The sequence below is a fragment of the Ascaphus truei genome, chromosome 1 (assembly GCF_040206685.1).
Source record: "Ascaphus truei isolate aAscTru1 chromosome 1, aAscTru1.hap1, whole genome shotgun sequence".
In the NCBI taxonomy this organism is placed as follows: Eukaryota; Metazoa; Chordata; class Amphibia; order Anura; family Ascaphidae; genus Ascaphus; species Ascaphus truei.
The window spans coordinates 390,114,941-390,128,033 of record NC_134483.1 but is presented as its reverse complement, the minus strand read 5'-3'; the positions used below and the strand labels follow the sequence as shown (position 1 = coordinate 390,128,033).

The following is a 13,093-nucleotide window of genomic DNA, read 5'->3' as shown; positions in this document are numbered from 1 at the left end:
ATAACTATGTCAATATTTGTGTATATATATATATGTATAATCTATACTATAATATTTTTTTTAAATAACAAAATCCTCCAGTGCACAGCATGATTATTTTTTTTGTTCCTTTCACCTTTTACTGAGAACTTGTGTGTGCATGTGCTGTCTGGAAAATAGTATTCTTAATAGTGTGACAGTAAAGATTACTCCAGTGTGTTTCAGGGACTGGAGGTAATTGAATGTAGTGAGCAGAGATGGACACAATAAACCAAGGCATGAGAAGTGAAGCACCTCCTTCTAACAGATCCATTTAACCAATGGTTAATTAATAATAATCCTTATTGTTTAATAGCAGTATACAGATAGCATTGAAACAAATACATTGTATACCTGTAATGTAAAACTCACCAGCTGGTTATGATGTTTTTGAGTATCTTTTCTTTTATTTTGTTTCTTCTGTTTTTTCACAATAGTAGCATATGACTTAAGGGCCATAGAGCATGAAACAATACAGACAATCTGACTTATATCTGATCCTCCAGACAAAAGACGAGAGAGCCTAATTTTGGTTTTAGATACCTGTTAGAGAAACATATTTGTCTATAGCATAAAATAGAAAGGAAGATACATATTTAACCTGCTGCAATGTCCAGAGCATTAAAAAATTACCAAAAATGTAATGTTTTGGAAATTAACATAAAACAAAGGGCCTTGGTTGAGCATAAGAATGATGATCATGGTGTTGCAATAACCTGACAATATGATATTGTTGTTAAGTTCTTTTATCATGTACTGAATATGGAGAATTGCAGTAAATTATTAACTTTTAAACAATACTGTGACATGCTGTTGCTTTTTCAAATACTGTGTTCCAACTTCTGACTGTTTTGCCATATTCCAGCGATGACCTTAAAGTTTGTATTTCATTTTCTTGAACCCATTTACAAAACAAAACATGACATATTGTTCATACATAAATTAAAGTGCATCAGGGGTAAGACTAGACTGCCCTGTTGAGATTTTGTAAAAAAAAAAATCTATATATTTTGTTTGGAATTAGGTTAATTACAGCTTTAAAATATCACAATATATATTTAAGCACAGGGCCGCCCACAGGGGGTGACAGCGGGGACAGGTGTCCCAGGCCCGGTGGTGGCCGGCTGGGGGTGCAAGTTGGGCCCGACTTCTGGTAAGGCCCGGCTGCCGGTCTCCCCTCTCTTGGGGTAATGGGGGACTTTTTAAAATGTATTGGGGGGATTGGGGTCTTTTTAAAATGTATTGGGGGAGTAGGGCTCCTTTAAAAAAGTATTGGGGGAGTGGGGTCTTTTTAAAATGTGCATTATGCAAAGAAGAAAGCTAAACAATCAATCATATGGGTGAACATATTCTCTATCCTGAGTGAAATATAAAGAAAGCATAACTTCACCTCTTCCTGCAAGTCCTTTGAATTTAAATGTATCAGTAGAAAACACACTGTTTTTTCGTATGACCTTTTGGAGAATGCAACCAATTCCATACAGACTTCCTTAATTTTCTGATAATTCTAAAACAGAAGAGAAAATAAAATTATTGATTATTTGTCAAAAGAAATGCGGTTTATTTGTGTTGTTTTCGTAAAAACCTTACTTATAGATGTGTAAGTACTGAATATTACAGGCAAGATTTTATAGGCATCGATAAAAAGGGAGGACACAGAAAATTATGCACTTAGGGCCATATCTATTAAATAACAGTAATTCCGTAATGAAATCATTCACTGCAGTAATGGGAAATGCACTCCAGTGATGGGAACTGCACTGCATTTCTGCCAACTTTAGAAATGCACTATATTGATACAAGCATGATGGTACTAATACTGTATCTATTTATAAAATGTTTTACCAGAAAGTAATACATTGAGAGTTAGCTCTCATTTTCAAGTATGTCCTTGGCATAGAATTAAGATGACAAATAATACATGGTTACAAATACAGTTACATACTGTAAGTGAACAGGGTATACATTATATACAAGACATTGCACGCAATGTTAGAGATAATATATATTATAGGCGTATATAAGAGTTACAGACCAGATTAAAATGCGAGACAGCTTTAGTTTTGAAAGAACTTAGACTGGTGGTGTCTGTGAGAGTCTCCGGTAGATTGTTCCAGTTTTGGGGTGCACGGTAAGAGAAGGAGGAGTGGCCGGATACTTTGTTCAACCTTGGGACCATGAACAGTCTTTTGGAGTCAGATCTCAGGTGATAAGTGCTGCATGTGGTAGGGGTGAGGAGCTTGTTCAGATAGATAATGATGCAGTGTATGTAAGCATGGTCTTTATATTGTGGAGTCTGTGGCCCAAATTTATTAAGCAGTCTTATGTCATAAGACACCTTCTGGCACTGGAAGGTGTCTTACAGCTCATTAACTTCAATGGGCTGTAATGTGTCGTCCGTCACAAGACAGTTTAGCAAATATGGCCAACTTATAAAAATATATACATTAAACTCATTCATTTAGCACTACTTAAGTCACTTAATATGGCAGAATCCATATAAAGTGCAAATACATATATTCATTGTTTGCCTCTTTAACTGTTTTTGAAACAAGATATATACATATATATATATATATATATATATATATATATATATATATATATATATATATATATGTTATTTTTTTGTGGACAAAAAAGCATGCAATATATTGTTATGCAATATATTTTTCAATAGTCAAGGTCAACATATATACAATAGTGAACTGAGATCTATGGTCAAAATGTTATGTCACAATCAGTTACAGAATTACAATTTTTTAAATGAAAAGGATAGTAAATGGTTCAGCTTACAGTATTCATGAAATGCCTGTGCTCTCCAAAGCAATTCACATGGTATCCGTGCACTCTGAGTAGGTCAGACTCCTGACCTGAGGTGAGTACTACATTTATTCTGTTTCCCAGGGCATTAAGGATTAACAAATGTAGAAAGCAGGTCTGAGGAAGATTCAGCCCTTCATCAGACACAAGCATGAAATAGGGGCAATTGTCAGCAAGGAATTCTCTCCATGGTGGTGACAGAAAGTTAGAGAAGTCTGAATTAATGACAATGTCCGTATGTTCATCCAGATGGAGTATGAGCTGGGTCCGCAATGTGATCAATTGAGGTTGCCTAAAATACAGATATTCTGCTTCCTGAGGGGGGGGAAATACACAATGTTTAAAATAAATTTAAGAAGGAAAATACATTGCAAGCATGATATACTTTAAATAAATTGTAATTTCTAAGAACATAAAGTGTGACTGTGAGTCCTTTTACCATCAACAACCCTTTAAACACGAGGAACCTGTATCAACAGAGTAAATGTTTATATTTCTGAAATATAACAGCTGATGACCAGCTAAACAATGTGTGCTCTTTATCAAGGATAAAGTAGTTATACAAACCTATATAGTATTGAAAGTATATAGATTAAACAGCACTTGTGTATATATATATGAGTGAAATATGAATGTGGTGCAACAGGAACCTGAAGGGACCCTATACCCGCCTTCAAATATATACCAAAAGAAAGGGGGAGTTCCCAGCACTCAAACTGATAAATGACTAAATAAGAGAAAAAAATTGCTTTTACTAGAAAATATACAAATATACACACTGGAAATGTAATCAATGTTAACAGCACAATTGATCAAAGCAAAAAAGGGCCCAACAGTGTATGGTGTAGGTTAAACATATAGTAAGGGAGAACACGGGGTGAGGGAAGGGAAGGGTAGAGGGGAAGACAAGTGAAAAAGGGAAAAGTTAGGGAAATAAGGGAGGCAATGTTTTGGGGTGGAGAGCCACTGTTTCTGGCCCATTCCCCAAGATCTCTACGATCCCAGATACTTCCCTTACACCTAATAGGAACAGGGTCTCCCTTACAAGGTGGACACAGTGAGCAGCTATAAATAAATGCTACACTCTAATTACTGTATGCCCACACAATGGAAAACAGCACAGAGAGAGCACTCTAACTGAATTAGCAACAGCTTATGAAAAACCAAAAAGGTAAAAACACACCCGCAGGGCATCAGGAATAGGAAGGTGTTGATCACCTAAAGAGGCAAGATACACAGCCAATAAACAGAGTAAATGTGTCTCAAACTGGCACTGACTCCTACAAGAAATACCAGAAATGTTTAGGCTTTTAAGCATCATGTGCAGTGATCAGTAGAGAGTCTCAGGAGCAGCAGTAAATCCTGCAGGATATCCTCACCTCATGTTCTCACTTACTATATGTTTATCCTACACCATATACTGTTGGGCCCTTTTTTTCTTTGGTCAGTTGTGCTGTTAACATTGATTAAATGTCCATTATCTATGCCCTGTGTGTTTACAGTATTTGTATATGTTATAGTTAAAATCATTTTTTCTTATTTTTTCTTATTTCATCATTTATCGGTTTGAGTGCTGGGAACTCCCCCTTTCTTTTGGTATAAGCCTAATAGTATTTTTATTGGCTACATTTCTTCTATTCGTAGCCAGGGCTGGTTTCTGGCTACCAGTCTGCCCTTCTCCTGGTAAGGGCAAGCCTGTCAGGATTAATCATGGGTTTTCCTCACCCACAGCAGCTTCAGTGAGTCACAGGGGAGGCGGTGGGACTATGCCTGTGTGTAGCCAAACAGTCCGTCGGAGCTATTGCACTATAATGAATAACCCACTATGTATCAAGATACTTGAGCGCCTTTTTAACTGACAATTGAGGCTTAAGGTACTGCATTGCCGACCATTATTCTAAAACTTATCTGGGGCTATCACCAACAAGATTCGGGTCACTCGTCATGGACGCTCTTCCAGCCTCCCTGCTGACGCGTGGGTCAGGTCGCGCCCCTCGACCTCCGTGACGCACACGGGTCGGCACGAGATGAGTCCTGCCTCCTCTGCTCCCAGGAATCAGTGTGGGAGTGACGTGCGACCCAAGCTCTGCCCCTCCACCTCCGTGACACGCGTGGGTTGGCACACGACGGGCCCCGCTCCCTCTCCTCTCAGGAGTTGGCGTGCGAGTGACGTGCGACTCAAGCCCTGGCCTCCGTGACGAGCGCGGGACGGCGTGCAAGCAACTCTTTTCTTAACCCTGATTAGGCTGTTTCCTAGGGCACACCCCTGTGCACCAACAGCCAATACTTCTCCAATTCCTTGTTCCGCCCTGGCTGGCTATTGGAGGATCCTCCTTTATATACCTTCAGTCTGCAGTCAGTAATCGCTGAGCATAGTCATTGTGATGCCATGCCTTGCCACATCCGTGTTCCTGAACAATACCTTACTTGCTGTTAACCTCTTGTTGCCTGACCCTGCTAGTACCTTGGTCTCCGCTTCTCGCCTATCCTGACCTGGCTCATCTGACTACTCTTCTGGCTCCTGTCCGGACCATGGCTAAATACTCCTACGATCCGACTATCTCCAATACTGAACCTGGCTACGTACCCCGACTATCCGATACTCTCCAATCCTGAACCTGGCTACGCATACCGACGATCCGCAACTCTCCACTCCTGAACATGGCAAGTACCTTAACTACTCTACTATCCATAACCCTGACCTGGCTTGAACGACTACTCTACACTTTAGGCGCGCCCGCGTGGCTGTGGGTCAGCGTTACTCAATTCCCTGCCTCAGCACCGCTGTCGTGCTTCGTCTGTGGTAAGCTACACTTTACAGTATCTTACTCCAGTGAGACTAAAACAAATCTACCCTCTGGCCTCTGATCTTTGCTGGAGAGGCTGTGGACAAAGAGGGGACATGGCCCACATCTGGTGGCTATGTCCAGAGATTCAGAAATATTGGCTCACAATACAAACTTTAATAAAAGAGGTCACAGACCTCAGAATTACCATTGTTCCACTGACCTACTTATTGGGCAGACCAATAGAGGAAATTGCTCGCCCAATATAGAAATTAATCTCCTTCATTCTTACAGCAGCGAGATGCTCAGTGGCGTCCTCTTGGAAGAAGGTGCTGCCCCCCACAAAACAAAATGTAAAGAAAAGACTAAATGAGGTCATGTCAATGGAAAGGCTGACGGCCTTTCTTAAACGTTCAACAGAAAGTGTCTATAAAATATGGGAGCCCTGGCTGTCCCACTAACCCCAACCAAAATACACCCTATTCGGTAATATGATTGTAAGAAGGTTTCAGAGCATAGATGAAAGAACCCCGGCAGCCGGGAGGAGGGGTGACAACCCATCCCCTCATCCCTCCCTCTCCCCCCCCCCTCTTTTTTCTTACTCTTTTTCTATCTCTCAGGCCTCTGGACCATGACGTGGTGCTGGGGTCATGCCCCCTGGGTGATACCCTGATCCCCTACTATTCAACCCGAAAAACGTGTTACTGTATTAGGCCATATTTGTAGTGCAATGTTTGTAAACTTAACTATGCCTAATAAAAATGTTTGGAATAAAAACGCTCAACCATCTTGATACATAGTGGGTTATTCATTATAGTGCAATAGCTCCGATGGAGCGCTACCACCAGGAAACTCGAATACAGTAGTAATAGAGAATGAATTAAACAGTCATGGGAATAGTTAATCATTGTAAATATACTATAATATTGGGGTATATATAAAAAAAAATTAATCCTGTCCTTAGTTTTTGCACTTTTCTTCATAAATAAAACTGCCTGTCCTGGGCTAGCACAAACTTTTTTTTGTTTGATACAGATACATTTTAATTTTAGGTAAAACAACTGCAATTACCTTGAAGAAAACAACAACATATTTTGCTCCCTTTTTGGTCAAATCCAGCAAAAACTGTTCAATCAAGAAAAAAAAATGCAGATTCTGTCCTTTCTGCAGGCTCTCATAAGAAAGGCAGGTTATCATTAAGGAATCACCATCGATCAGGAAAAACTCTGATTCAACATAATCATTAAGTAGGCTGACAAACCTGAAACAACCCGATAAAAAGACATTTACTGTACAGGAAAAAGTTACAACGGCTTTTCCAAAATATTAGACATCCTGCTTGAAAAGTCTATTTGTGTTTGTTCAAATGGGCTTCCCTTTCCATGACATTGTTTAAGTACAGTAAACCCATCCTTCTTGAGATCACACTAGCCCAGTGCTTTTCAACCCTTTCCTCTGGGAACTCCAGACACACCAGTGACCAAGGATATAAGACGCAAGAGAATGCACTTAGACTACACATACACGTAAGAGTATTATATGGTTATTACCAAAACATGGAATGGCCTAAATTCCTCCGGGAAAGGGTTGAAAACCACTTGGCCTGGGGTGGAGATCTAGGCTACATCCTGAGGGTGAAGGCCCACGAAGTGAAGTATGCTGTGTATTCTGCTCCATCTCCCAGTGTACTAAATAAAGTGATCCTGTTCAAAGATATCTTCCTGCCTAAGACTACAATCTATCAGGGGGAGGGGAAGTAAGTTCTCCTGCAGGGATTGTCCCCACATCCCTGGGGCCTGCAAGAGATGGAGGCGCTGTCACCATGAGAAAGAATCAGTTACTACCCTAGAAGCCTGTTCTGTTCTCCTCCACAACACCGCAGGATACTAAGATCTACTGTAACCCAGCAGGAATGCACCACACTACACCGTGTAATGGCAAAATCTTCCAGAGAGGGGGAGGGCACCGTTACATTTGGAGGCGCTGCTGAGATCATCAGGACAGGCTATCAGCAAAGCAGAACTGTAAGATAATAAGGTGCTCTTCTAGAAGGAAGGAGGGAGGCTAGGTGTAGTGTCCGGGGGAACTCCTTTCCTCAATCACGAAACTATGCTTTAGATTGCCCTATCGGGTGAATAGTCTGGAGACACAAAGGCTATAGCTGTTCTAAGTCACCCTGAGATGGGTAGTCAGGATGCCTTAAGGGGGTGCTCTGGTTAATTTAGCTTTTTGGTGCCTGAGGCACAAGGAGATAAAGCAACTTGCCCAAGGAGCCAACACCAGGAATTGAACCAGGTTCCCCTGCCAGTCAGTGTCTTTACTCACTGAGCCACTCCTCCCATTGGAATTGGAATGTTTTTTCCTTGATACTTCTCATGACCTGGTTTGTATCCAGGAGACTTTGAAAACTGACCCTGAATGTGTTCAGTCTCAATTTGCAAAAATACTCACTGAGCTCTTGATAGTTGTTTCATGACATATGTAGACATTTCTTCAAGAAACAGTGCATAATGATTCAGCTCTAAAAAAATAAATAAAAAAACACAAGTATATTAAATAGGTAATATGCAACAATTTCTGTGCTGGAATTATTTTTGCAAAGGAAATTAGAATAGGTTTCCAGCAGTAATAAACAATACATTGCTTTTGTCATTAATGTTAAAACAGCCCAAACATTTTAATGCAAGCACTCAATGAAGCAACCATAAAAACAAGCACATTGAATTAACTGCAGTGTCTTTCTGCAAATACAGTATTTTTATTAATATATGTCAAAATTACTTATTACACGGTCTCCTTTAATGCTCTAATTATTTTTTGACAATCAACTTCAAAAGCCATCTGAAAACTCACCTGTTCAACTAAGCGTTCACGTACTGTTGGATGATCACTACTCACTTCTTCTGTATTATTAGATTCCCTATATTGTAGTTGTATTCCAATGTTTGTACAAATTGTAAACCACTGCATAGCTAATGTACATAGGTGCATTTATGTCTCAGACAGTTACCGCAAACCTCATTTTAACCTCTTAGAAATATTATTTAAAAGATACATCTCAAAATTCTGATTGCAGACATGTACTATAAATAAGCGCATTAAACAAATCACTTTTAGTTCCCTTCCTTTACAGGTATATATCTTACGGGCTTATTTTATATCTGCCAAAAACAGCCCATTCGGCCACTTTGGTGGCTATAGAATAAACCCCTCTGTGTTTAGCCTGCCATACTGGACAGTCATGTTTAGGCTCAGGAACAAAATACAATTTGAACAGACTTGGGGCACGTGTAAGACAACCCATTTATGCACAGCTATGTTGTCCTTTGTTGTTCAGCTGTACACTATAAAACTGGGAGTAGGCTGCAAACCAGACACACAATATGGATATGATTTGGAATAAAATAACAAAAAGCCATACAGATTATAGCAAACATAAAACAACAAATTCCAAAAGGGCATCCACATTTTTCAGTTTTCCCCAGACTCCCCTATGCCCTATTGACGTACAATTTACGTCATGAGGTCCTTACACCCCGAAGCCCCTTATAACGTACACTAGTGAATGTCATTACTTTTTTGCTTGTGATCTAGGGTAGATCGCGATCTTAATGGAAGAGGAGCACCCCCCCTTTCTGTTCATATCACCACGATCATGTGTTAAGTCAACAGCTATGACATGATCGCGACATGCCGGAGGGGTAGCCGTGAGTTACCACCTACCATCTGGCACTCAAGTTAAAGTGTCTCCTATCCCAGACTTGGCTGTGCCAAATTCTTAAAGGGGGCGTTCACTTGCATATTTATTTTTTATTTGTGTTTCTTTTACATTACTGTGCAGTTGTATATTGGTTTTCATCTTTTTAATGTTTTCTTGCTCATTACTTTTCTTAACAGTGCATTTAATTCATAAATTATGGGCAAAACCTCTAAATAAACATGGCTGCTAAACCCTCTCACTTACTGCCATTAGTAGACATAAACAAATCTTAAGTGTACAGTACTGTATGATCACTAAGCTACTGTACAAAAACCTGTTTGAGGGATGTAGATGAATTATGTGTTACAGTGCATCTCTCTATGGTTCAGGTTACAGATTTTTTTTATTTTTATTGTGGACCATAATTATTTGCCAGCTGGTATAAATCTACCCCTCTTGGAGATTTAATAAAAAAAATACAGTATGAAACTAAATAATTACCTGGAATTTGGAGCTCTGTTCTGTAGTTCATGCAAAATACATTAGACTTTGACATGTCATTTGTAGTTCCCTTTTTTAATCCTCCTTTACCTGGATCCCAACCTCCTGATGCCATCGTCTTTTTGGAAGTTACCTATTGAATACAATATTAAATATAATGCATGCATTATTCTAAATTATAAATATTATTATTGATATACTGTAATGCCAATATTATACTCAATGTTTGACAATTTCATAGTACACCAACAAAACATACAAAATATAGGAAACAATACCACAAGAATAAGAGCACAAGACACAAAAATTAGGTACTGGAAGAAAGAAATGCTTGTTTTGAAGAGAATTCAAAGTTAGATAAGAGTTTACATGACTGGTGTAATCCACACTTGTCTTTTCGCCTATTGACCATACAGTATGACCCATACTGTAAATCTCCCACTCCCACTCATATAAAACACCAAGAAAGGATCGTGGGTGAAAAAAGCTGTATTTTATTTATAATGGTAAACTGATGGACCAGGGAACCAGAGTAAATTCCAGGTGGGCCCCATAACATACTAGATTCATTATTCTTTTTCCCTTCATCCTCAGTGTTCTAGTGGTAGAGTCTAGCAAACATGTGTCTGTGTTGCTGCAACGGTGTTCCCCAAAAAGTCCTGCTAAGTCCCTCTCTATACCTTTATGGACAATGAGTAGCGATGTAAATATATATCTAAATATCGGTATTATATATATATATATATATGTATGTATGTATGTATATATGTTGCCTAGTGCCCCTGGCTATGTGTTTTCTGGCCCTAGCATGTAAGTCCTGGTAAAGTGCAGGCAGTGTTAGGGTTAAATCCCTCTCACATGGGCCAGCAAGTAAGTCCCTTATGCCGCTAGTTAATTTGTTGCCGTATCCAGGTGCAGGTCTAATGGCAGTTGGGAGTGTCATGCCTGGGGGAGGGTACTAAATGGGTAACACATAGTATGGTGTGATGCGTGTCATTCATCTAAACCTGCACATTCTTGGGGCAGGGTTAATAACCCATCCCCAGGTATAAAAGATGTCTACCTACCCAAATTTAGTGAGTTCGAGTGTAGCCTGATCCTTAAGGAGTTGGTTAGTATTTCTACCTTGCCCCATTAGTGGGTAAGGGGTTTGAAACTAGCCTCAGGGGCCTCAAGCCTTGTCAAGGAGAATTGCATGCAAACTGTGAGGGAAGTGTTCCATGTCTACTGTGTGAGAAGTACCTCTCTTGCATGAGAAGGAAGTATCAGGTCTGGCCTGGTGAACTGTTCCGTGCCGGAGTGTGAATTACTGGAAGGGGTTCCTGTATAGACTACTCCCTGCCTCTGGAAGTACCCTGCAGGATGATGGCACAGTACAGACGAACCCAAAAGCCTGTCCTGTTGCTGCTCCCTCTACCATCTGCAGGTATGAAGACCCCAGGTGAGCTACCCAGCACACAACTATACCATGTAGCTTCAGATCTACCTTAGAGGAGGGGGGGGGGACTGTTATATATATATATATATATATATATACACATGTAGCAAATGGAAATATTACTGTATGCTTCAAAACCATTCAACATGATTCCCCTATAGTCTTAAGTTTGCTGCATGGTCACAGCTTTGAGCACAGCCAGGGTTAAGAAGCATAGCCAGTAAACCCACCCACAGAGAGCCGTTTCAACCTTAATGGGTCTCATCAGTGTGGTGTTGGTTATACTGGTGTAGCCATGTGTAAAATTGGTGTACATATCTCTTTCATGCTGGCAGTAATCCTGGTAAGTATACAGGGTTGCCAAGAACCATCATTCTAGGTCCACAGCGACATCAGGAGTTTCGTCTGGGGATTTAGATAGTGTCGCTCGTATTGTGCCTATTGCCCGGGGAACCCCCTATGTACCTCCAGTGTCGGCAAGAGTTGCCAAGGATTGCCAAAAGCTATTACTTTATTTTCACCATCCATGGGAGGGAGAAATTAAGTTCGAAATGGGTTCCACTGATGAGGATAGGGGATATAGTTCTGGTGAGGAGGAAGGATCAGGGGAAGAAAATTGGGTTTCTGATAGTTCCATAGAAGATTGGGATACTGATAGTTCTCTAGAGGATTGGGATCCTAAAGTGTCAGACAAGAAGTGGCGTAATCAAGAAAAGATAGCTTACATCTCCAGGAGATGCCTTGGGGAAGTGTATGGGCATGATCCTCTGAGTCCACTAGCATCCTGGCCAGAGTTATGGGCTGATTGTGGGTGTCCAGTAGGTCACTTAGAGTGTTACGGCATTGCTGCTCTAAACCCAGTGGACCATGCTGTGCATAGGCCACCTTAAGAAGGTATAGTAGTACCAGTAATGGATACTCCAGCAGGGAGTAATCCTGGTTGTTACACATCTACGTTAGGATGTATCTGTTATTATGTTATGATGAAGAGATATGTATTGTAATGTGTATTGTTGTGTTTTGCCGTTGCTACCTGAAGGAAGGTTCCGCAAATTTAGATCCCAGCCGGGTCGTTGGGTTCCACCAGGGTGAGAATGGAGCCATGTTTAAAATTGGTGTACATATCTCTTTCATGCTGGCAGTAATCCTGGTAAGTATGCAGGGTTGCCAGTAACCATCATGGAGGTTTGCCCTCAAACCCTGGTGAGGTGTCATATGTCCCAAAAGGAAGTGACACAGAGTGTGTCTGTTTCTGGGGGTGATATAAGACACAGCACTGCCTAAAGTTAGTCAGTTCCTGTTGGTGTTCTGACTCTGTCAGTGAGAGGCACGTGGAGGTCTGCAACAGTGTTGCAGTGGTCTGATGCAAGAGCTGGGAGTCTGTGCAGCTCTGAGCAGAGACAGAGAAGCTGGTGAATCTTCCTTAGGGGAGAGGTGGATGCAACTCCATTAGAAAAGGAGGAACCTTCCCAAGGAGTGCAGCAAGAACATGAGCGGCTAAGCTGCTAGCTGTGAGGGGCAGCTGGCCCCCATCACCATGCAATAAAGAATGACCTTGTTCAAATATACCCTCGGGTGTGAGTCTGGGATTACTCTACCGAGGATGGCACCCCAGAGGAGTTCCTCATCAGAATCATCCCTAAGCGGACGCCGGGATCCTGATGAGGTGGAGGCGCTGCACTGGATATAGGTAGGACTCGCACCCACTACCTCAGCTGCCTGTCTGGGTTGACAATCCCCATACACCATCATGCGGGAGACTCAGGAGTCCTGTTGCCAACAGGTGCACCACCAGACACGACCATGTAATGGGGACTGGTTAGACCA

The 13,093-nt window shown here is 41.0% G+C and overlaps 1 protein-coding gene across 1 annotated transcript in view; it reads right to left on the bottom strand.

Moving 5' to 3' along the window:
• Positions 1-13,093, bottom strand: part of LOC142501681 (putative ATP-dependent RNA helicase DDX60) — a 203,205-nt gene that overhangs the window by 167,067 nt on the left and 23,045 nt on the right. Inside the window, 6 exon segments of the mRNA XM_075611875.1 lie at positions 391-561; positions 1,409-1,525; positions 2,815-3,156; positions 6,699-6,888; positions 8,079-8,148; positions 9,829-9,961. Of these exon segments, the coding sequence (XP_075467990.1) occupies positions 391-561; positions 1,409-1,525; positions 2,815-3,156; positions 6,699-6,888; positions 8,079-8,148; positions 9,829-9,943 (1,005 nt within the window). The 5' untranslated portion in view covers positions 9,944-9,961.